Raw genomic sequence first — 25719 nt, forward strand, 5'->3', positions numbered from 1 at the left:
TTATACCTTCGCTATCGATTATTTATCGTTGTGATTAGCCTAAATAAGCATATTGTAAGTACGCACAACGCACATAAACTATGAAGAAATAATTAAAAATCAACCGTTGTATGAGCAGTAGTTGCTTGTTTGATTTTGTGACAGCCACTCGACACCTAAGTAAGGATGGGACGAAAATAATTAAATTAGAGAAAATACTCTCAAATTCTACGTAATCATGTTTCCTGTTTTTGCATATGACATTCTGCATTCTTCTTCCCGTCAATTATCAAAGTACCATTGTAATTTATGCTGAAATTGTAATAAATTTGTGTGTGGGGATGTAGTCTCGATGGTATTATGATTCGAGGATTTGAACTCGTTCACCAACTTTTTCGCTAGGCTAAGCCATACTGAGCTAGGTATTGTAGCATCATTCAATCATTACTATCTTAACTTTCTTATTTTATATTATTCTAACTCTTTAACATAAATGCAAAAGTACATAGAAAATCTGCCTGAGAAAGGACAAAAGCGACCTATACCTAAGAAATGGATAATACAAATTTCGAGATTATTTATAAAATAAATTAATATAAATAATTTAAAAAACTTCTGAAAATGCACGCCTAATCATGGTCAAAGTTAATTACAAGACTTTTCTAACAAGTCAAAAAATAGTTATGGTAATTATTATGTTCCATCAGGAAGTTCCAATTAATTAATATCTTCCAGCTCTATCGTCAGATCAGTTCGACAGTACCTACCATTTTATTGTATTTTCATCAGAACGGGCCAACTAGCCTAACAATAGCTGCCAATTTTCATGGCGCTACGATCCTAAGGAGATGGTAAAGTTAGTAACCTTAGATTGCATTACAAGTTGACTTAACAAAAACGTGTTAGTGAATAAAATACTAGCTTTCGCCTGCGGTGTCACACGCATCCAAAAGCAATAAGTTCATGCATCCACTATGATTAGGTGAAAAGATGTGTGATCACAGGTAAATGCACCAGTAAAATATTGTTATATTCATTAGTACAGATCAATCATAAAATATATATAAAAAAGCAGACATTGTACGTTCGGTGCTATCAGTATCAAATGCATTCTTGAACATAATATGTATTAAATCTTTACTTTGTACATACAGCGGTAACTGAAATTGATCTAGCACACCCTTTTGGAATGCACTGGACACACTTTTGAAATCAAAGAATCACAAGTGCACTTGGATTCTATTAAATTCTTTTCTATGTTCTCGACCAACATTTTAACGTGGCAAATAGGGACTTTATCGCATTCACAATTTTGGGCCGCGGTGGCAGTTTTTTTGTCTATAACAAGGTTAGCAAGAGGCGGTTTCATGTAAGTGTCCACAGGTGGCTCTGGGAAATAAATAGAATTGGCAAGCTTAATAGCATTCTCTCTTTCGGAATTTAATGGTATAGAGGACTGATACCATTCAAATGGAGTTTCACTATTTGTCAAAGACGTGCCCACACTGCTCCCGTCAAATGCATTATTATGATTTGTTGAATTCTTATTGTCCAAAGAATATTTTAAAACTAAATCGTCTTCATTTTCCACATTTATTTCACATTCACATGTGTATGTATCAACATCTAGTAATGATGTTTTTGGACTATTATCGAGCATTTCGCCAGAGTGTGCATGGCCGTTAACGACGACATCACTATTTACGTTTGGACTCCCGTGCATAATGTACGAATATTTCTGATGGTTGTCATGGTTAACGAGATATCCTTTCCAAAGATTATCAATATTATCATTATTAGCCTGAACGACTGACTTCATGCAGACGCAAGATCCTAATGTTTTATCGCAACTACAATCCACCGTGTAACCAATATAAGGTATTCGACCAGTCTGATCGTTCACTACAGAGTTATGCTCATCACGTTCATTTATTTCTCTCCTTGGTGTATGATTTGTACTGTTCTCTCCTTTAGCAAAATGGTTCTCAGACTCCTTTTGATCACTATTAGTTATTCCTGTATCGAGATTCGTCTCCTTCATTCTAATTATGTCATCTGCATAAAGATTAACTAAAACTTCCTTATTTCCAAACATATCTGAGAATTCGCGAAATGTGGCTTTATCTGTGATCTCACAGCAATCGCACTTATTGTACATAACTCCATTTGATTTGCTGTTTATTACAGTATTGTCTGCTTCAGTAGTTTGTGCATTTCTAGTATCTGGTTTTATAACGTCACAAGATTTAGCTTCCATTCCCAAATTAGGAGGTACTTGAGACGATATGTTTTCCGTTATAATCATAGAGTTGTTTGAGTTTTGTTTTGATAATTTTCTTATCGTAGGAAAGTTTTGAACTTCAACATTATTATAAGTAATATTCGTGTCCTTTTCGGGTAATTCTTTAGCATTTAATGTTACGTCTTCAATATGTACACATTTTCTGTGCAACTCAGTAGGATTTTTACATTTACATATATCTTTTAAACGCTGGAAATCACTTTCAATTAAGTTGCATACTTTCTCTAAAATATTTGGTAATACAACATCTTTATTTTTGTCATTTAAGACACATAAACATTGTACACGTTTTATTTTAATCTTCAAATACTCTTGTAGAAGCCCATAGGCTCTATTCCAACTACCATTACTAGGTGGATCTCCGGGGCAAGTACATTTCATTTCATTAGCACAATCTGAAATTACTTGTTTAACTCTTTGGAGAATTGCAGAAAATAGCCTTTGTTCTTCTTCTGGGGGTATGCATGTAGCCTTACAAGAAAATGATTTAAACTCTTCCAACTTTCCCTTGAGATGGTCCTCTAATAAATGAAAAGCATTGACTTCTAAATCTGCAGAATCCTCTCCATTAACACTATTGCAGCAAACACATGACTCTATTGTGTTCTCTGTATATTTAAAACTTGGTGAATCAAGACATTCGTTCGTATGTGTATTGTCATTTAATTTATTGTTAAAAAATTGAGTCATAAAACTTTTGAACTCTTCAAATTTTGCAGTACATTCACATTTAGTACTTTCGCTTTTTCCATTTCTTCCATTAGCCAACTTAGGTTTTGTAAACGAATTCAATGCTTCAGACTTAGGAAGCCTTCTTTGGTGGTGTATATTTTGGTCTTCGGTAACGAGCACGTTTTCAGGATGATGTTCAAATTCATTTATCATTTTTTTTGTTTTGTTACCCGAACTTAAATCGTCTAAAGTAACACCCAAAAATTTTATATAATACTCACAGCTACTGGGAAGTAATTCCGTCTCTTGGGTAACATTATTAATATCTGATCTTCGATTGTTAGTATCTGGAATATCTTTTGTTTCTATGACTTGGCAGTGATTGGATTTTATTTCAATTTTGTACAATTCTTCTGTCTGAGACCTTTTGTGATCTTTTTGCATTTGTTGATATATTTTACATTCACAAGCGTTTGTATTTATACATTTAAATGTACTATTATTGTCACCGTTCTCGTGTTTGTCTTTATTGTTCTCCTTACTATAATTAATATTAGGTATGCATTTACAAAAGTTTTCATTACTTTTATCTAAATAAACAGCACCCATGTATTCAGATTCTGTTGCAGCTGGTTGTTTAAATAACTTCTGTTTTTTATCTGTCTCAATTTGACTATTTTTATGAATATTGCTTTCGTGTATTTCCTCTTTATTGCTTTCAGTAGATATTGATAAATTAATTTTGGAATCATTTTGATTGCTTATTCGCATTGATTCTTTGATTGCCGTTTTTGAATATTTACTAAAACTACTCTTAATATTTCTTAAATATTTTTCTGCAGGATCACCCAAGTCACATTTCCATTTAGTTAATGTCTCTAAAAGTTTATCTATCGAAGTATTTGATGGCAGTTTATGAAAGCATTTGCAATTGCTATTACAGGGTTCTGATACTTTGCTGCTGTTGTCGTCCACTTCAGGAGATGTTACATTTATATTGATAGGCTTTGTGTGTTTTATTACAGAATTTTGTGGTATAATATCTTTGAGAGGTTTCTGCTTCCATGAAGATTTTCCTTCGCTATTTGTTACAGGACTCTGTAAACTTTTACCGTTTTTTTGTATTCCGCACAAACACAGGTTAACAGCGTACGACTGCCCGTGAGTTTGTCTTTTACTTTGTTTAGTCGGTTTTTCGTAAATAGAAGTCCTTTTTTGCAAATCTAAGGTCTTCTTTTTATTACTTGTTAACCGGTTATGAATAAAACTCTTCGGTGATTCGTCTCTTTTAATAACTTTCGATATTTTTTTCGTATGTTCACCTTGTAAGTCTTTATCAATAGAATCATCATTTTCTATTACCTTGAAAAAATAAACAATTTGTAAATTTTATTGTAGTAACAGTTACAAGTAAAACAATGTAACCACTTCCTGATTTTGAAACATGTGGCAACCTACCGAAGCTTGTTTGACAATTTTATAAATTTTCTGTTCCATGAGCTTTAAATCTTGTTTTTTTATAGAATCCTGGAATAAAGAAAATTCCTGGATTAAACATTACCATACCATTTTCTGTACTGCGATCTAAACCAATGAAACATAAAATAAAAAAGTTGACCCATAATGACGATGCATTATATGTGGACGCCGCGATTTTGCTAAAGAAAACCTTACCTTTTTAAGATCTTCAATTTGATGTCGTAGTTGCGTAACGTCTTGAATCGTGCGCTTCCAAATTGCTGGTGTCGTCGTATCACCCGATTGCCGACCGGTGAATAGCGATCCAGCACCAAATGGTGAGTTTGGTGGCATCAGGCACGGGAACACTGCCGCTTTAGTCATAAAATTATTACAATACTGTGATTAGATACCAAATTAAATATTAGCAGCTGAGGAATTTAACATTAATGGAAAATTTCCGAGAACTAAAAACGGCCATGCCAAAAATTATTTAATGTTGTAAGTATTTGAAATGAACTTACGGGTGTCCCGATCGCAGCACATCTGCGGTTTACATTCACACGGCGGCGGGCCTGATGTTACGATTTCTTTAGCCCGCTGCGCGAGTTGTTCAGCTCGCTCCTGGAACAGCTGTTCGGCCAGTTGTGTTGCCATCTTTTGAGCACGTTTCTCTAGTGCCCGTTGTTGCCATCCCTCTTTGAGGTCATCATCTGGATCAGGTGTCAACTTCGCTACATCAGCACATGAAGCTCCAACCCACTAATTTAAACAAAGGAACTTGAATCAGACAAATATGTCCTCTTTTAGTACATGAGCATTAATAAAATCACATCATTGTAAGGTTCCTAGAATATTTTACCTTTGCATGATAGTTTTCTATAGAAGTTGCGATAGCAATATCAAGTTCACCCATTAACAATTTCGAAAAGAAATTCCTTAAATTGGTCTTGATAACACTAGCTCGATCCCAGTTGTGTTTGTCTTCGAGGCACTTGAGCAATTGACAAGGCATTTGTGATCCCGATCCACCCAACTCTGCCTGCAGCCCTCCAAACAAGTCTGCCAAGAGGTTGGAAAGTAGCTTGCCTCGCAACGACGTGCACGAACATGCTTCCTATAAAATGAGTGCATACCTAAATAATATTTTTGGCTTTTTGGCCACAAACTACCCAAAACTCCGGGTAACAGAGTCATTTATGTAGTGATGTCAGGCTTAATTGAATTGAGTATCGTGACTCGCACGTGAATCTTGTTACTCATACCATATATTAAAGCGCATCATGATGATATCAATAATTTGCAAAAGAAAATTGCATTGAATTGGTGATTGATTGATAGATAACGGCATAACTAGAAAATATCAATACCTAGATATTAACTTCAAAAATGTAAATTATAAAAAGAAGTGCCAAATTAACATATTAGTAGTGTGTAGCATTAGGTGCCTGGGATATACATAGTGTACAATTTTTGAGAATGAATTGTTTTCTTCTATCCAATTTGACTAATCTCATAATGCCAAAGGTATTGGAACTAAAGTATTGGAGCAATGAACGATAACCAAATAACTCGATTTGATTTTCACGATACCTATGGAACTGTCATGTACGACTTTAGTTTGGAGTTTTGGGTTACACTTTACCAGCAGTTTGTCTTCAGGAGCACACCGGCACATAGCTGCCAGGGAGGGCGTGCGCTTGGCTTCCACCGAGGCGTCAACTGGCAGCTTGCACCGGCATTCCAGCACTTGTTCCTTCACGCCATTCAGCATTTCTTTCTTCCTCATCAGCTCGTCGACCCGACCCTGCATCCTACCGTCGCACATAACCTTGCATCCGTCCAAGTCTTCTATTATATCCATTTTCTCTCGACGTAACATTTCATGCTGGAATGAGTAAGCTTGTAAGTAATGATGATATTATAGTTTTTGATGGATCATTTATTTTGCCAATTTGCTACCTGTTCACTGAAAGCCTTATATTTATCAGAGTTATGACTTTATTTATAGATTTGTTTATTAATAACGTTGCTGATACTGTCTTTTTGTACCTATTTATTTAAATTAAGTTCACTATATTCAATTAACACTAAGACTGTGACCGAAAACGGTCTGGAATATTCATCATCATCCTTTATTTCAATTGAAATGTCATACTTGTAGTTAAACCCCACCTAAAAAGCAGTTATTTCTTGTTTTTTTTTTTCAAAATAACACGTTTAAACAATATTTTAAGGACTGTACACCAGAAACATTTTTTTTTAAGATAGTAAACCTATGGTGGTCTGTTTTATTTACCGTAGCTCAAGTTACGATGCACATAGAAGCTACTAGGTACTACATACATACGTAGGTATAGGTATAACATTATGGACCGCATAAGGTTTTGGATTTCAAGCCAAAAAATATAAAGAAAGAATCGATATGGAATAGAATATGGTAGTATGTCATGGTGTTTATTCAAAAGATTTCTTTACAAGCTAATAATTATATAGAGTAAGCATGAGTATTTTCTTCTTTATCTCACTGATAATATTTTACACCTTTAATTTGTGGTGACCTACCTCTTTCGCCACTTATTGGTACTGGCCGGCTGGTTTGGCAGCTACGTTCGTAAAAATGAAGACTTGTCAAACCAGTCGGCAGTCGGTTTTTTCTCTTTGGTAGGAAGAAAATGTATATTTTTATTGTCTCAATTTATCTTGTAAATATTATGTAAATATATCGATGTAAATACCAAACCCATTTATATTTCTTCCTACATTTGGTGACCCCGTCTGAGCACGACAACAATGTCGATCAGCAAAGCCGACGTTGACGGTGCTGAGACTAGCAAAGTCGGCATCGACGCTGCGGAGGCATGCCGCGTGGGCGTGCGAGTTCCACCGTTTTACCCTGAGAAGCCGGCGCTTTGGTTCGCGCAGATGGACGCGCAATTCGCGCTGGCGAACATCAAAACCGACGAGACGAAATACTTCTACGTCACGGGTCACCTCGACCCGAAATACGCCGACGTCGTCGAAGACATAATCGCCAACCCGCCCGCCAGCGATAAGTATGAAAAGCTCAAGGCCGAGCTCATCAAGAGGCAGTCAGCTTCACGCGAGGAGAAGGTGAAGCAGCTTCTCATGCACGAGGAGCTCGGCGACCGGAAGCCGTCGCAGTTTTACCGGCACCTCCTCAACCTCGCCGGTCCAGGTGTTCCCGAGGAGTTTCTGCGGACGATGTGGACGAGCCGTCTGCCAGCAGGTACGCAGACCATAGTGGCGTCGCAATCCAAGCTGGACTTGGCCGAGCTGGCCGAGTTAGCGGACCGTATCCACGTCATCACCGGTCCCGCGCAGGTGGCATCAACAGCTGCCGTCGCCACTGCACCGTCGTCGTCCACCAGCGGTCTGCACGCCGAGATCGCCGCGCTAAACCGGCAGATGCAGAAGATGGCGCTCAAGCTCGAGAGGTTATCCCGCAACAGAAGCCGTTCCCGTAGTCGCTCACGTCACCGGTCCAGCTCCAGAAGATCGCAGTGCTGGTACCACCAGCGGTTCGGTGATAACGCTAAGAAGTGTATTAAACCGTGCGACTACACAACGTCGGGAAATGCGCGGGGCAATCTGTGATGGCGGCCGATGATTGTCCGAGCGCTGGTCGCCTCTTCGTCACCGACCAAAGGTTGAAGATACAGTTTTTGGTTGACACCGGCAGCGACCTCAGTGTATACCCCCGGTCGGCGATTCCGCGACGATTAGGAAAAACAGAGTATGAACTGCGTGCAGCAAACGGCACTGTGATAAACACTTACGGTTTTGTGAGCTTAACATTAAACCTAGGGTTGCGCCGCGACTTCGCCTGGCGATTTATTGTTGCAGACGTTACAAGGGCGATAATAGGTGTGGATTTTTTGTCTTATTATAATTTGGTTGTCGATTGCAGGAACCAACGCCTCATCGACAACCATACTACGCTCTCCACCCCGGCGTCGCCTGTCCGCCGCTCTGATGATGTGTCTTCGGTGAGGGTGAGTCTCGGTGATTCCGCGTTTACACACATACTGCGGGAATATCCCGACATCACTCGACCTCGCGGCATACACGACACATCCAAACACAATACAGTACACCACATTCGTACTACGCCAGGGCCACCAGTATCTTCATCCCCACGCAGATTAGCACCGGACAAATTAAAAATTGCGAAGGCTGAGTTTGATGACATGTTGCGGTCCGGTATCTGCCGTTTATCCGAGTCACCGTGGTCGTCGCCTCTTCACCTCGTTCCTAAAAAGGGCAATAGATGGCGCCCTTGTGGCGACTACAGGATGCTGAACGCACGCACTGTCCCGGATCAATACCCTATCCGGCACATCCAGGACTTCGCGCACAGCTTGTCTGGCTGTACCATCTTCTCGCAGATTGACCTAGTTAAGGCTTATAACCAGATTCCAGTGCATCCGGATGACATCCCGAAGACTGCGATCACGACTCCGTTCGGGCTTTTCGAATTTCCGTTCATGACGTTCGGGCTTCGAAATGCCGCACAGACGTTTCAGCGCTTCGTGGATGAGATGCTCAGGGGTTTGGACTTTACATACGCATATCTTGACGATTTTTTGGTGTTCTCGAAAGACCAAAAGACGCACGAGCTGCACCTGCGTCAGCTGTTCACCAGACTGCGAGAGTATGGTATGGTCATCAACAGTGCTAAGTGCGTCTTTGGTGCGTCGGAGGTTAATTTTTTAGGGTATCACATCTCTTCCAAAGGGACGAGACCGTTGCCTGCCAAAGTTGAGGCTGTCCAGAATTTTCCTGAGCCAAAAACGGTCAGGGAGCTGCGCAGATTCCTCGGGATGCTAAATTTCTACCGCAGGTTCATCCCGAATGCCGCAGCCTGTCAAGCACCTCTCAACAGCCTGCTCTCCGACTCCGTGAAGGGTTCGCACCCTGTCAATTTCACAGCGGACCAACGTGAGGCGTTCCAGGGCTGCAAGGACAGTCTGTGTCGAGCAGCACTGTTGGCGCATCCTGACTGCACCGCCAAGATGGCGCTGGTCACGGATGCGTCTGACAAGGCTATAGGTGCAGTTCTACAGCAGCGTACCGGAGGAGCATGGGAGCCTCTGGCATTCTTTTCCAGGAAGCTGAGCGACGCGCAGGTTAAGTACTCTCCTTACGACCGTGAACTGCTCGCTATTTACGAGAGCGTGAAGTACTTCAGGCATATGCTGGAGGCTCGTGACTTCGTGATCTACACGGACCACAAACCTCTCACATTCGCCTTCACCTCTCGTAAAGAAAACTGTTCCCCACGACAGTTCCGTCACCTGGACCTGATTGCTCAGTTCACTACTGACATCAGGCACATCTCCGGGAAGGATAATGTCGTGGCGGATACCCTTTCGCGGGTTGGGGAGATTACTCAACCTGTGCCCGTCGAGAGGATCGCTGCAGCACAAGAAGATGACCAGGAGCTGCAGCAGCTGCTCGCCGGGGACAACTCACTGCGTCTGCAGTTGGTTAGCGTCCCAGGTTCACAACAGCAGCTGTACTGCGACCTCAGCAGCGGCACGCCTAGACCTTTTGTACCCAAGGAGCTGCGCAGGTCAATTTTTCTCAGCCTGCACTCCTTGAGTCACCCTGGTACTAAGGCGTCTGCCAGGCTGATTGCAGCCCGCTATGTGTGGCCTGGGGTTAGGAAGGACTGTCGTAACTGGGCTCAGAGTTGTCTGGCTTGCCAGCGCTCTAAAACCACACGGCACGTCTCTGCACCACTGCAGACCTTTAAGTTGCCCCAGGCGAGATTTGCCTTCATCCACATTGACCTCATAGGACCTTTGCCGCTGTGTCAAGGTTTCCGGTATTGTCTCACCGCCGTCGATCGCTTTACGCGATGGCCTGAGGCAATACCCCTGGCAGACATCACTGCAGAAACCGTGGCAAAGGCCTTACTGGGTGGATGGATTGCCCGATTCGGCTGCCCATCGGATATCGTTACCGATAGAGGTAGGCAGTTCGAATCGGCCCTCTTTAAGTGCCTATCCGGCATTGCTGGCTTTCAGCATCGTAGGACCACTGCCTACCATCCAGCCTGCAACGGATTGGTGGAGCGATTCCACCGTCAACTGAAGGCTGCAATCACCTGCCACGCAGGCAGCAGTTGGGTGGAATCTCTTCCACTTGTGCTGTTAGGAGTGCGCAGTGCCTTCAAGGAAGACGTACAGGCTTCCGCTGCCGAGTTAGTGTTCGGCCAGCCACTGCGCCTTCCAGGCGAGTTCTTCGACCCGCGGGTCGAGGAAACGGTCGACATGACCGATTACCTTTCTAGGCTTCGGAGTATTGTCCGGAGTTTGCAGCCAGCACCAGCAGTCAGACACAACAGCCGCTTCAAGACATTTGTCTTCAAGGAGCTGGCTACAGCCACGCACGTGTTCCTTAGGGACTGCACTGCTGGTGGTGGTCTGAGACCGGCATACTCTGGACCTCACAAGGTGCTCGAACGAGGTGACAAGGTGTTCAAACTACTGGTGAACGGTAAACAGGTCACAGTATCGATAGACCGCATCAAGCCGGCCTTCATACTGCGTGACCCTGACACCACAGCACACTCACCACACAACACTATCGCACATAACTCACCACAGTCACCACTCGACAATAACACTCATCACTACTCACCTGACGCGGATAACCGAGGCTTACCTTCGGCTGACGATGGCGTCATCAGAACGACGCGGTCAGGACGTCGCGTCCACTTCCCAGCTTATTATCGCCCTTGAAGGTCTCTGGGGGGGGGTGATGTGGTGACCTACCTCTTTCGCCACTTATTGGTACTGGCCGGCTGGTTTGGCAGCTACGTTCGTAAAAATGAAGACTTGTCAAACCAGTCGGCAGTCGGTTTTTTCTCTTTGGTAGGAAGAAAATGTATATTTTTATTGTCTCAATTTATCTTGTAAATATTATGTAAATATATCGATGTAAATACCAAACCCATTTATATTTCTTCCTACAAATTTATGTCATTTAATGATAAAACTAGCATTGTTCACAGATACGCCTGCGTTATTTCCTTTTTCATATCTTTCGAAGCGACCATTCCATTACATTGTTACCAAGTACTAGTAAAAGCAAATAAATTATTATATAAAAAAAATGTTTCTTATATTTTGCGGTGCCTCCTATGTGAGCAATCTGTAAGCAAATGTCAAGTCAGCGAACAGTCGATATATTTCGAAATATCCGTTCATATTTGAATTCGCTTTGAATTGCTCCGCATTGATTCACCCATGCAGAAAGCACACATAGATTAACTAACAGTTATTTTTATTATTTTAGTGGTTTGATGCAATTATTTCATAGATACGTACAATATTATGTATCTAATGTTTTATTTATGCGCCAGCTAAGGTAGTAGCTAAATAGTGACTCGTGGCAGGGGCAACGGACATGAGCGAATGACGGGTGACGGAATATAAACGCAGATTATGCGCACACTGTGGCTAGACTCACAGGGTGCGCATTTTAACACTTCACCAGCCCACTTGTAAAAAAATACTATTAACTATAAAATAATAACTAATTAGATAATTTAAAGACGGTTCATAACTGTTTATAAAATGTAAAATCATGCTTCGCGTTCAATTTTTAAATCTAATCTAAAATTTACTTATCAACAACAAGGTTAATCAATAATAAATTAGTAGCTGTATGCGAACGGATGACTAATAATCTGATTCTTTATAATCAGCACTCCCTATTTGTAACTCTCGTCCTATTACACCCTTTTGTCCCATTTGTCGTGTATCTACAGTGTACTTTATCTGTAGTAAGTAGGTAAGTGCCTAATCTAAACACCAACCTAACAATAGTACCTAATATCCAGTCTGGTAGTGAAGCGTCTTGAATTCCAGAAATGGTAGGTATTACAATGCATTTGCAAACAGCAATAGGTACAATTTTTGAAAACGGATTTACAAATCACACCTGTTCATACCAAATTAGAATGATATCTAAAGATAGCTGCACTGTTGATATTGTATAGGATAATAGTATAGGAACAGCGTTTATCAAACAAAACATTCCACAATATATTTTGCTTCCTGTCCCTGAGGACAGCTATCTTGATCAAACTCGTGAACAATTTGATAAACTCAAGTGCAAACACAATTGTTTGTCAATGGTCTATTTGCTACGCCATCCATCCCAGTTCCCCCAGATTCTAGACTATGGTCTTTCCCGAAGGTGTGAAGGATGCTATTTAACCAATAGAAAAATATTTACTTTTTATTAAGCAATCAATTACTGTATAACTACTGTTACAAAAACGATGTTATCTTGTATTCTCGTGTCTGTCTATTATGTCTAAATAAGTACAGAAGCAGATTGATTGAATATGAAAAATAAACCCTCAAGGTCAACAAATAAAATAGCAAACATAAAACTAAACATTATCAAATTATTCTTAGATTAACTTGTAGGTAGGTGCTTGTGTTATCATTTTAAATACGCTATAATCGATTGTCTAAAGAGTAAAAATCCAATAAAGGCCAGCATTTAATCAAGATAAGGGGGTCAGTGAAGGAACCCTGTGCAATGGATATATTTATTTATTTTATTTTAAATATTTTTTGCACATTGCACAACGGCGGACTTAACGCCTTAGGCGTTCTCTACCTGTCTAGCTTGGGGTGGTGGTGAAATAGATATACTCGTCACTGACTTAGGTAAGTACTACAAAGCAATATTTTCGTAGTAATTTGAAAAAATCATAGAAAACATAATTTGATTGTATTGCACTTATACCGAGTATATTTTTATTATAATCTGCACAGTGTAAAACACATGTTCTGTTCAGCAGCATGATGCAAGACTGGAAATACCTGCGCTAAGCATCTGATGCCAATTGTATACGGAAGATAATTTTGCACCTCTTAGCTTTTCTTGCGAAAATGAATCTAAATCATAAAATGAAAGATAAGTTTGCTTTTTTAAAGATTTTCCTGTGACAAAAGACTACTAATATATTCTAAATGAAGCTGAAGATTCAGGTTCTCTGAATGCGCTAATCTCTATCTCTCTCTCTCTCTCAGTGAGTAAGTAGCTCTCACTGATAGAGAGAGAGCTGAGGTCGAGCTGGGGTCGGTAAGAGCACTGATGGCAAGCTAGTCTAGTATGCATAGGAACAACCTTCATATTAAAAAGTGTTTCTCCTATGCATACGAAGAAAGGCATGTAAAGGTATAACAAAAACCACTCTACTTGATTGATAGCTAAGGTGTGGAATCTCAGCCCTGAGGCTTTTTGCTGATGTTGGCAAACTAACGATTGCGACTTTACGTAGTCTGCCAAAAACTTTATAACCACCACTGTGCTAAAAAACAAAGACCTATTTACCTTTTTTCCATTTGAACTAGATGTTTGTTCGTAAATGTGTCTTGTGTAAAGTTTTCGTGTGTCATGTATAAAGAATAAATATTTAAGTGTTGCATAGGCTACTTTATATTGACATCGCTTTAGTAGTTGGTGGCAAAACAAACACAGAGCCCACATCTGCACAAAGACTTCCAGAGTAACAAAAAGTATTTTTAAGATTTTCAGTGTTTCAGAACTCGGTATTCTTTTTTGGGAAAAGTTGTAATGTTTCATCAGTTTTCGTCAGGTTGTGACGCACTTCAGTGATGATTAAGACTTCGAAGTATGACTATCAGTGACAAGTGTTACTACCTAAGTTGTATTCTACAACGACTTTCGTAATAAAATATCGATACATAAATAGTACCCAACTAATTATCACTTTAAAATCTTTGTTGCTATTCAACATTATCAGACAAGAAAATACATGGAAAATTCTAATGCACTCTAACCATGGAAATATAAAAATATCTTTGCTTCTAACCAACAAAACTGCTCCTACATAAGCCAGCGTAGCAAAACACATCGAAAAGTCCTGTCAAAATGATCACAAGGCGCTACGTTAACATATGTGGAATTTCATAACGTTGAAAAATATTTAGTACCCATTTAGTAGGCCAGCATTGCAATTGCAATGAAAAACCAGGCTACATACGTTGTAGTTATAATTCAGTCAGGCGTTTATCTAAATTAAAACACACCACCAAAGAAAATCACGTCCCATCTCACAATTTTTTACATTTATCTTTGCTTTTATAAATTTATTTATATTTTCAAAAGTAAATACATTACATGGTCATTTAAGTTGCACTTTCTGCAATAATGTAGATTAGTGCTTTTGCAGAATAATTTCCATTTTAATAAAAGTTTCTGTTGACGTGAATATTACGAAAAGATAGACTGTCATAAAGAACGTGGCTTACCTCTTCCTTAATCCGTACATTGAGCTCGTCTTCTTCGAGCAACTCTTTAGAAACCTGCGCTATTTGCTCGCGCAGCCCGCTGAGTTCCGCGCGCATCGCTCTCTCCGCTTCACACGTCAGCGCTCGCGCCGAATCAGCCTCGTTTTGTATGGACGCCAACTTGCGCCGAGCTTGATCTTCTTTAAACTAAAACAAACATCATTATTTGTAATTTATTTGATGCATGTGTATGGAAACTTTTAGATTTTTATGTAGTTTAGTCAGAGGTGAATACGTTAAATCCTAAATCCTCGATGTCGCATTCACAGTAGATACAAAATGACAACCGAATAAAATTAATTCAATGTATACATTTTGTGTTTATTTACTTACATGAACTCAAACGATTACCTCATCGCCACTTATCAACAAAACAAATTCGAGTATCTAGATGAATCTTAATGTGGTGAAGTGATCACCTGAAGGTCTCGCTCGTACTGCGCCGCCTTGCACTGTTGCTCCGCCACGTTGGCTTCGCCCTTCGCCGTCTCCTCGCTGAGGCGCATCTTGAGGTACGCACGTTCACACACTTGTTTCTCCAAGTTCACAAGATTTGTCCGCGCCTTCTCTACGTTATCACCCCTGTCTTTGAGATCAAGAGCCAAACTGTTACACGTCGCCTTGAAATCGTTCCTTTCTGCTATTAATCTTTGTATCTGGAAGATTTGTGACAGTTGAAAGAAACTGAGTGTTGTGAATTTAAATTATATTTTTGTGGTATTATACAAACTTGTCTATTAAGGTCTTCTTCTTTTTCTTCGGCCAGTGCAAGTCGCCTCTGGTAGCCTATTTCTAGATCTCTCCAGGCAGCTTCGGCGCGCTCCAAGAGCTCGACTCTCTCAGCCTCTCGTCGTGCCAACTTATTGGCGCGAGACCGCAACTCGTTCGTAGCTGCGTCGAGTGCAGCTAGCCGTTCCACGCATTCAGTATCCAAACAACATGCCTATAAACACACAAATCCTTGCAAAATTGCTTGATAAGAAGAGTGATAATGTAGTGTCAAGAAAGTGTGAATCATTATTAAGAAATAATATAGATGTTTTGTTTCGTATTAATAAATAAATTAATATTGTAGTCTACTAAAAGTAAAAAAGTGAAGTCTAATTAGGTGCCAATGTTCTTTCCAACTTTTAATCGTTACGCAACTACTATATACTTACTGCTTCAATTTTACTCAATGTCTCTTTTTCTGGTGCTCTCGGACATTTAGATGATTGCGGCCGCTGCGGTGGTGCTTGGTTGTCTATCCGCATGATGAGCTTCGTCTCCACTGGTAACTTGACAACTGGTCCAGTAGTGTGCGACCCAAAACTTCCACGGACCGTAGCACTAGGACACCGCGGAGCCGTAGGATCTCGTGCAACGTTCGTCGACTTAAACGATTCATGTATTTTTCCAGGATCTAACAGTTTTTGGAGATTGTCTGATTTTCCTATACATGTGTCAGCACAGGGAGTGGTCAAGGCGTCTCTCTTGGGTTCTATGAATCTTGAACATAGACATAAATTAACTTTGAAATATGATGACCACAGTTATAACTTAACCTGAATATAATTAAATTAATTACTTCCCCGTACAGCGAAAAGTCACCAAGTCCTAAAAAAATCGAAAATGAGTTATCAATATCATCTTGATGACATTGTGATTGTGATGTTGATGACATTGATAACTCCTTTTCGACTTAGTAACTTTCGCTCTACGGGGACGAAATTCAAGTGCCAGTTAGAAGCACTACTACACGTACCAAAACACGCGTGTCTTTAAACCCTGTACCTGTAAAGGCTGTCAGCGTCCTCGTGGCCGAGCTGCTGCCATGCCAGCAACGCGCACACCAGATGCTGTTGCTCCGGGTGCTGCGAGCTCATCGTGCTGAGGTCACGCTCCTCACTGTCCAGACGCTGCTTCGCTGCCTCTATCGCTCCCTACATTTATATTTCACTATAGATGTTTTTTTTTCATCTGCCTTTTTTTAGCGATGGCAAAAATCATCAAATGGGGCTGTGGGTTAGCAGCGGTGAGGGAAGTGCCAGACTTTTACTGACTGAAAAGCCATCGTGTTCCTTCGAAGGCCTTTTATTTACCAGGGCCGCGGTAACTCTTTCGAACAATCCCCCAGCCCCGGCGGGCCTTGGCCCTGCTGGGCCCCGCTGAGGTTTGCTGACATCTCTTTGAGCGCGTGGAACAACGCGCGCCGCCGTTTCCATTAGAGATTACCTATTATTACTCGGATAAAATACAGCTTATGTCATTGCTAAAATTGACTATGAGAATAAAAAATCATTCTTAAATTTAAGTGCAGAATTCATTTAATTATTAGGGGCTGTGGAGACAGGACGTGTAACATGAAAAAATCTTCATCAACAGTCTTGATTTAGATATTTAGATTGATTACATTTGGTGTATATACATAAGCCTGCTCTCTAAAATTTTGAGTCTATGATATTTTAAAATTAGACAGTTTATGTGTACCGTAACTACTTATTTAAATAAGAAAGGTGTGATAATGAAACGTCGATTGTATACTTAACTTATTTTAGATACAGTTGGAGTATAATAACATGATAAGATACCTTTAGGTCCATATAGGGATTCAGTTCCAGTGCTTTGGAAATGTTCCAAATTATTAAAGTAGTCATAGAGGTCGGATTATTCACTGGAATCGCTTTTCGCGGTTCTGAAGAATCTCTCTTCCTTGCACTGCCAGGTCTCTCTTCCTATAAATATTTTTAATTTAATTGCAGTAAATAAATGATAAAAAGATTGTCATCTTTTTTAAGTACGGTTGAGCGATTTACAGTGTTATCACAACAGAACCCCAAACCTACTTTATTTCGTAGTCAGCCGTAAAAAAAGATTCCGAAAATTTAAAGCAAACCTCTGACATGTCCTCAAATGTAGAAAGTCGTAGCAATATTGCTATTTACCTCTATTAATGTGGGTTAATAAATATTTATACGTAGATATCTACAGATCGTAGGGAATCTGATGTACTTACATAATAAAAATTCACAAGAAGTAGTAAATATCTATACCTAGCTATGTACCTAATGAACGCGGTTTTATTTCGTTTCAGCGTGTAATTATGAGCAAAATGTCGTCATCTCGCTTAATCTGTCGATATCTTAGCGTGTCGATATGATATGCTAAACAAATGACTAATGTATTGGTCTCACCTTTTTTATCCTGATAAGTTTGCATGGCGTAGAAGGCATTTGATTTACTCTCTGCATGTCGTTTAATATTCCGTTTATAATGCTTCTTGAAATGCGTCGACTTTCAAAACTTCGACGTTTCTTAAAAGATTTTCAGATTTACACTTCGTGAGGGTGCATGAGGTGCGGGGCGGAATGGACACGATCGTAAACAATCAACCGAATTTAACTGCTCAAGAATACTACTACCTACGTATTCAAAAACTTCTCCAGTCACCTCGGCTTTGATAGATTCTGAACCTGACAGGGGTTTATGACATTAGCTTACTATGTAACTTCTTACAACAAAAGCCAGACATTAGTAAAAAATGCATTAGCGCAATAACTATAAACTACAACTATCAACTTCGTTGGAAAGCAGCAGTTGCCCGCATCTTTATGTCAGGTATTTTAGAAGCTTATCATGCACAGATTAACTTCCTTTAATAGCTTCTGGTTTATCCACGGTAGCATCTTTCTCGGTAGTATTACACTATCAATAGATACTAATATCTAGACATAAAATAAGAACATTAAACATACCGGTTCAGTTCCCTGTTTACTATCTTTTCTATATCCCTTACTATATGTGTGCTCTTGCTTTGTTCCCATTGCAAATTAAACTGTGTTTTTATTGCATTTGATTTACTGTGTGTGATTCATAAAATTTAGGTTGTAGGTAAATAACATTTTAAATTTTAAAAATATTTTATTTCAAAATTCTCTTGACAGTGACAAACTTGATGTGCTTGACTTGTATAGTTTTTATTTTCGTTTTAGTTCTTCTGAGGACATTCCAGCCTTTCATAATGGTTTACGCATAAGTTTTCTACCATAATAATGTGTCACTCCCTCGCCTCGGAGATAGAACAATATACTTTATGTTCTTGTCTTCTTAAGGAATAATATCCAAGTACTTACCTACCTGTTGAATTACTTAATAAATAAATTACACTGACAAAAAGCCTTCATAGTCGGCAATACTTAAAAAACTAAACCGCATTTGCATTGTAGCAAATGCCAAAAGTTACTGAAATGCAATCCAGGTTAAAAGCGTAGAGTTGAAAAAAAAGTACCTACTCATACTTAGTACAAAATATATAGGTAAGTATGACACCGGTTAGGTACTAGGCACAATATCGAAAATGTCCCAGAGTACTAAGAAAAGATTGTCAACGTTCGTTACACACGACGATTATCTGAATAAATTCTCATCATTACAAAATATTATACAGGTGATTCACCATTACGTGCATTCGAGCACAATGCACCGTGGGCTGAAGATAAAACGAGAAAGAGTGATTGCACCCCGTCGCCGGCGCCGGCGCCGCCGCCCGGCTCCCGCCGCTAACGGTCCTTGCCTTCCAAGTACGCAGCATTAACTACATTGATGCTATATTTAGCGCAGTCACCATGCCATGTACAGCATTTACCTGTATCCAGTACTAGTTGCATCTAAAATAGAAAAACTAGACTGCAGCCAAGTCACACGACTCCGAGATGCGTTTTTAATCACATAGCTGCTGTAAGTAGCAAGATGGCTAAGACTTGAGGCATTTAAATTAAATTAACCGGCGAAGTGCAAGGAAAACATGCGGACATATGGTTCCGGTTTTATAAATAAGTACGTAATTATACCGCCACTGGTGCTATTGTTCCTATGTGACCAGAAAAAGGTGCTGCTGCCTATACATCAATCTGGCATAATATTCAGAATGTATTTAGCTGCATACAATTATGGTACTAAGTTATCTAGATGAAATATTGCGGAATCAGTACCTTCATGATTTGTTGCTTTGGAATGCCATTGAGTATATAAACTTGTTTAATATCAGAGTTATAGCGTGTCATAGGTAGTTATTATCTCGACGAAATATCTGGGTTTCCGATCGGAGATATAATTAACTTCATATTATTACAAAAACTAGCTTCAATTGAACTTGGGTTCCTAAAAAGCTGAATACAAAACCCACAGTCATAAAAACACTTCCTTCAAATGCAGTGCGTAATTAAAATTAGGTTCCAGCTATAAATATTTAAATTGCAGAACCGTACCAAAATAACTTTTTATACACAACAATGTAATTTTAAGTTGGCAATAAAAAAACAAACAATACTTAATGTTAAAATGTATGTTCTATAAATAGGTAGTTGAGAATTTGGCACGTAAATAATAACTAATGACTGAATGATCTTGTGGTAAAAATCATAGTAGAAGCACGTGCCTAAATCAATCAGACAACCTAAATCAATGAAATGACTATTCAATCATTAAATATCAATTATGGTCAAAATCTAGAAAAAGAATATGCATAAAAAGGGGAATTTAATATTAATTAAAAACTCATTTAAAAGGTGACGAAGATTTGGTACTTACATTGTAAGTCCTACTAATAATAATTTAATGGGAAGTAGCACGAGTCACGCCGACTTAGAATAGTGTTTCAAATCAGTTCCTACTAAATCAGACGACAGAAGTTAATGCGTTTTAACATTATCCTAAATAGATGATACATTTGCAACATATTATGTATACTTATCACAGTTCTATCCAGGTTTCATAATTCGAGTGCGGTAATAATTGCTGGCTTATTTTTATACAGATATTCTCACATACAAAGCATTATGCACTCGGCTGTATTCCATAAAAACGGCAATATAGTCGGCGCACTCCGAATTACCAATTGGATTAACTTAACAATCGAGGGCAAAAATTAATCAACATGAAGATCCGTTATATGAGAATGAACAAGTACCAATACTGGGTCTCGGTTTTTTCCAGTTCGATTGTAAGTATCATATCAATACACGAGAGCGTGCAAGTCGGCGTTGAGCGCGCCGACAGAAACGCGGACACTCGTACAGACAAAACAATTTACGAAGGCCTCGATGTAATTCCAACTTGTTTACCTTTACAATATTCATGTCACTGATTTGCATAAAAAACTCAATAAGAAACAAATAAACACATACAATTTAGACGGGTCACGTGAAACAGTTTCGAACAGTAGACAGTTTTAGCTGTTCTTCGATTTTTATAGAACGAGATAGACGTGGCAGTATGTTTCCATAATATGTAGTCCTTCATTGAAAAGGTAAAAATAGGTACCTAAAAAAGTATGTGACTATACTGCATTTTCAAAACGATAAATTGTTCATGTAACGCACGATATCATCAACGTGCATACGCAATCATTAAAAAGACCATTACGTTATTGAATGACCCATGATGGAGTGAAATTACTTATGTAAATAAAGATTATAAAAAGGATAGTAAAGTTGATACATAAAATATAATATTAATAGATTAACCTATGTAACCTAATAAAATGAAATGATCAGCGAAGAGCATTAACGCCAGGCCTCTGTACACTGGAATACGTAACCCGTTTGTGCGTGAGTCGTCGGGCGCGGTGGCCAGGGAGAGTGCTGATTGCCGCGCCATTGGCCGTCATACGGCGTGTCAATAGAGCCACGCATTGTGTCCGACGCATTGTTACCGGCTGGTGAGATAACCCCACTGCACGCCACAATACCACTTCAATACGCCGGTCACATGCCACCGGAACACTGATTTACTCCGTCAATAGCGTCACCGTGTTGTTAAACTGTCTCACAACATTCCTCGTGACGATGCGTAGCGTACACTTGATGATGAACGTGATAAGCTTGGAGGCCGGTGACGTAGACACCACGCCTCTGCAGCCGCTGGTCGCGGGTACCTTCTGGAAAATGTCAGACTGCAACGTCACGCGCAGTCGTGGTGCAAGGTCTAGCTACCGTGTTATCTTTATAAACATACTTAACTATGTTTGCTTGGCGTCTTAAATGACCCTGTATCAATATAAAATTGTACTTTTTTATTTATTTATTTAAACCATATTATAACAAGAAAATCTAAAATTATTACTTTATAAGATTTCTTTTCTCACTGCTCCACATGGACACATTCTGCCGTGCTACCGAAAAAGGGCACAACTAACATTTTTTGTCAAAATGAGTTATATACATATTCGGAATCAGGAAAAACTGCCTGATTTTTTGTGGATTTTTAGCTGCAAAATAAACAGAGATAGCATAAGCTTAAAGGGCACAACTACATCACTTTTTAAGTTTTATTACAATAAAAAGGCATATTGTATGATGTGACTTTTATTTTACCTTTTTACTATCGATATATTTAATGGAACGAACATTTTGGCAATTAATGTAGAAAGAAAAGTCACAACTGGCAGTTATGCCCTTTCTATTTACCCCTACGCTAATAAATGTTATATAAAAAAGGCACATCGGCGTTATGAATTCATTCTAATATTTTCTGCACCTATATATTCATTTTAAAAAATTACAATGAAAAGACACAATTAAGGATATATGCCTTTTCATCGTAAACTTTACTAAAAATTTAACATTGAAAAGGCATATTTGGTTATATGTGCCTTTTCAACATAATATTGCTCCTTTCTTGTTATTTTTTATGTTAAGTTAAAAAGAATTATGCTAATTATTAAATATATCCATTTAAGTTAAAATATAATATTGCTATCGTTGTGTACATACCAAAAAAACTCATTTTTTTACATTTTAACAATTTCGAAAAACACATTTTAAACGTGTTTTTTTTAACAAAATTCAAAAAATATTTTAAACTCGATTTTCTCAACATTTGTAAAATGATAGTTGTGCCTTTCTTAATAACGACGGCAGCATTATTCACTTACCTCACATCTTACTTGTAAATAATTCTAAGTATAAAAAACCAGTAACTCTTCACTCCTCGGCGTAACCAGCTAAAAATAGAAAAGTTTTCTAGAAAAACAGCTCTAGCTTAACCGCAGTCCTCGTTAATCCCGCTATATTGCAGATAATGGTAATCTTCTTTTTATAGCACATACTTATCGTAATCATAATAATTTCATAATTGTTTAGGAGTTTAATATAAAATCAATAAGTGTTCCGGATTTCCTTCATTTGTCATCATCATCACGGACAATAAAAGCCATATCTATTCTAGTTGGTAAGTATCAACGAATTTTATTTTAAGTTCATCTGGCGGTTCTGTTCTATCACAGCCTTTTTTATAGTCCCACTGCTGGGCACAGGCCTCCTCTCACACAGAGAAGGATCACCTGACTACTTGATAGTAATTCGACTAGTTTTTCTTGGCCAAATACACAATCCAAATTTATTTAGGCAGATTAAGCTAGCTTGACTTTATAATATTAGCTTAAATACAGTAGTATTTCGTGTCTATACAGTACACCTACCTTTTTAAGGTTTCCTAGCATCCTAAGGGAAATATTTTAAGCAACCAAGTGGAAGGAATCGTAACGTCTTTCCCCAAGGTTCGAGTGACATCCACAACAAATTTCAATAACATGAGCTTCGTGGTGTAACGGTGAAAGCAAAACAAACAAACTTTCACATTTATAATGTTAAATAAATAGATATTTAAGGCAAGAAAGGAAAACAGTTCACTTAAATATGTTTACACAGTGTGATAAATAGACATAGGATTGATTTTACAATGTTGTGCTTACGAAGCGTCTTAGTCATTACAGAAATCAATTACGAACAGGTATAATAACGCAACATGATCATCAACAGGACCTTGGCTAGTGCCCTCTGCTGGTGTCGGCGTATCTGTATTCACCTCTTATGGTAGTTGTGGTCACTTTTGCAATTGACTGATCAAGGTTTCTAAAGTAATTTTCTGTGTACAGACAGAGATGCATTCTATTTACATATCAAAATATGAATTTGTTAAGTTCCATGCTGAATCTGAATATCTTGAACTCATCTATTTAGATATGTAACTAAATAGATGAGTTCAAGATATGTTCAAGTAACAGTCGGTCTCTCTTCCTAGATCGTGCTTTATTTGTCAATAAGAGCTCACTGGCTTTTATTATATGAACTGTAGTTTTCCTTCTCCAAACTACATAATAAGCAAATGATAAAAATAATCTATCTCAGCATTCAATGATCACCAGTGGCGAGTAAAACTTGCGCATAGCCTTTTTACTCTGACTAGAAATAACACAAATTCCATGCGGAGCCTGATAAATATAGCTATTAAATCTATTTTCGTCGGGAGTCCTGTTTGATAGCGCTTGAAGTGATTTTTTACCCCTAGAATGATGGTTGAGAAATAAGAAACAGTGAACTTTCAACCGGTAGGACAAGTACAGGCACAGGTTTGTCAAGTTTCGTAGGCCTTTATCATCGAGTCATGAAATGAAACAGAACGAAGGCGATAGCCATGGAACCGGAATAACTAGCACACTAAGTTCACTGTCGAGAGCTACTTGAGTTCAAGTGAATCTGAAACAGTAGCGCCTACTTAGCTTTACAGATTTTAATTAATTGCGTTTTCTTTTTTGTTTTAATGTTATTTTGATCTCAGGAATGCTGCAGATATTCAAAATGAAGGCACATTTCCGTCAAGATAAATAGATATAAAACTAAAAAAAATACGCGTTTATTTAAAAGTGGTTCCTAAGTAATTTCACGTTGAAGCGTTTTGCAGCTATTTTTTATATGATAAATGGGGGCTAACGAGCAGACGGATCATCTGATGGTTAGCAATTATCGCCTGCCATGAACATCAGAGGAGACACAAATGCGTTAAACTCTTGCAGGCATAAAATAGTATGTTTTCTACTAAGGCGGCCAACTTTCCGAAAACTGAATGCGGGACTTAACCTTTCGTGAAAAGGGGGGGGGGGGGGGCATTGAAAAATGATCGGACGGAACTGATAAAATAAAAACCGTAAGCAAAAAGCTATAATTTAACCTATCAATATCGAGTCACAGCGTGCACTAATGTCTTATTTTCAAAATCATTAGGCCTCACGAGTTCAGTAGAAATAAAGAGAACGAGATTATATTATAGGTAATCTGTGTTCCTGCACTGTTGAGCGTGCGCGCAGGTGGGTGTTGTGTAGAAGCGTGGTAGAAAAATAGGGATGCGGGACATGCGGGACGCATACAACGTTTTGCGGGACTATTTTACTAATAATTTCAAAACGGGATTTCGTCAAGCATTGCGGGACGGTCCCGCAGAATGCGGGACGGTTGGCCGCCTTATTTTCTACTAGTAGTCTATGCCTTATCCATCTTCACTAAAAATCCTTTATTTAGCTTAGATAGGTACTTCCTTTTGAGATAAAATCTTCTGCAGCTACAAACGTGTAAACGCATTTGTAAATAATGAAGAAGAGCGTATTCTCTTTCATTATTATAAATACCCCTTTGGACTAGTAGCTCCAATTTAAAATTTCGACCCCTATAAAAACGTAGACCATTTTTTTAGATTTTATAACATTACACAATACAAATATACAAGCTGTTGATTTGCATCCGTGCCATATTCAAGGAGGTAATTATGCTAATGATTCTCGACCCAAATCAATAAAAAAATTGGTAAGTAATTTTTTTTTCTTTATTTTTTTTTTCGGAATTCCGTAAATGTCGTCTAGCCTTATTTAAACTTGGCGCGTATGTTACTGGCGTTAAAACCGTGCTGCACCCTCACACAAACGTAAACACAAAGCATACGCTACGATCACTCATAAATTTCATTCATAAAATTGGATTACTTCAGAAATACCACGACATTACAATGACAAAAAAAGCAGTGCATATTAGTTATTTCCCATCTACTGTAATTCCAATCGATTATTTACGTATTGTATGTCCTCCTCCTGAACTATGGCACAAATGCAAATCAACACCTTGTATAGTTACTTAG

The 25719-nt window shown here is 38.8% G+C and overlaps 1 protein-coding gene across 1 annotated transcript; it reads right to left on the bottom strand.

Moving 5' to 3' along the window:
* Positions 1–977: 977 nt before the first annotated feature.
* LOC124642566 lies at positions 978–17411 on the bottom strand. Its single transcript, XM_047181009.1, has 11 exons — positions 17346–17411; positions 16549–16685; positions 15936–16245; positions 15497–15718; positions 15195–15431; positions 14728–14922; positions 6057–6299; positions 5274–5528; positions 4936–5173; positions 4628–4785; positions 978–4315 (listed from the first exon to the last, which is right to left on the bottom strand). The coding sequence occupies exons 1-11, from the start codon at positions 17409–17411 to the stop codon at positions 1151–1153; spliced, it is 5226 nt and encodes a 1741-aa protein (XP_047036965.1). The 3' UTR covers positions 978–1150.
* Between the last annotated feature and the right edge of the window lie 8308 nt (positions 17412–25719).

The sequence above is a fragment of the Helicoverpa zea genome, chromosome 2 (assembly GCF_022581195.2).
Source record: "Helicoverpa zea isolate HzStark_Cry1AcR chromosome 2, ilHelZeax1.1, whole genome shotgun sequence".
NCBI lineage: Eukaryota > Metazoa > Arthropoda > Insecta > Lepidoptera > Noctuidae > Helicoverpa > Helicoverpa zea.

Excerpts from the sequence above, each read along its gene's own strand:
- LOC124642566 (XM_047181009.1), bottom strand. The coding sequence starts at position 17,411 with ATGACTACTTTAATAATTTGGAACATTTCCAAAGCACTGGAACTGAAT. Across the intron at positions 6,300-14,727 it reads TTAAGGAAGAGGTAAGCCAC|CATGAAATGTTACGTCGAGA; the intron begins GTTCTTTATGAC and ends TACTCATTCCAG. Across the intron at positions 5,529-6,056 it reads CTCCTGAAGACAAACTGCTG|GAAGCATGTTCGTGCACGTC; the intron begins GTAAAGTGTAAC and ends CTCATTTTATAG.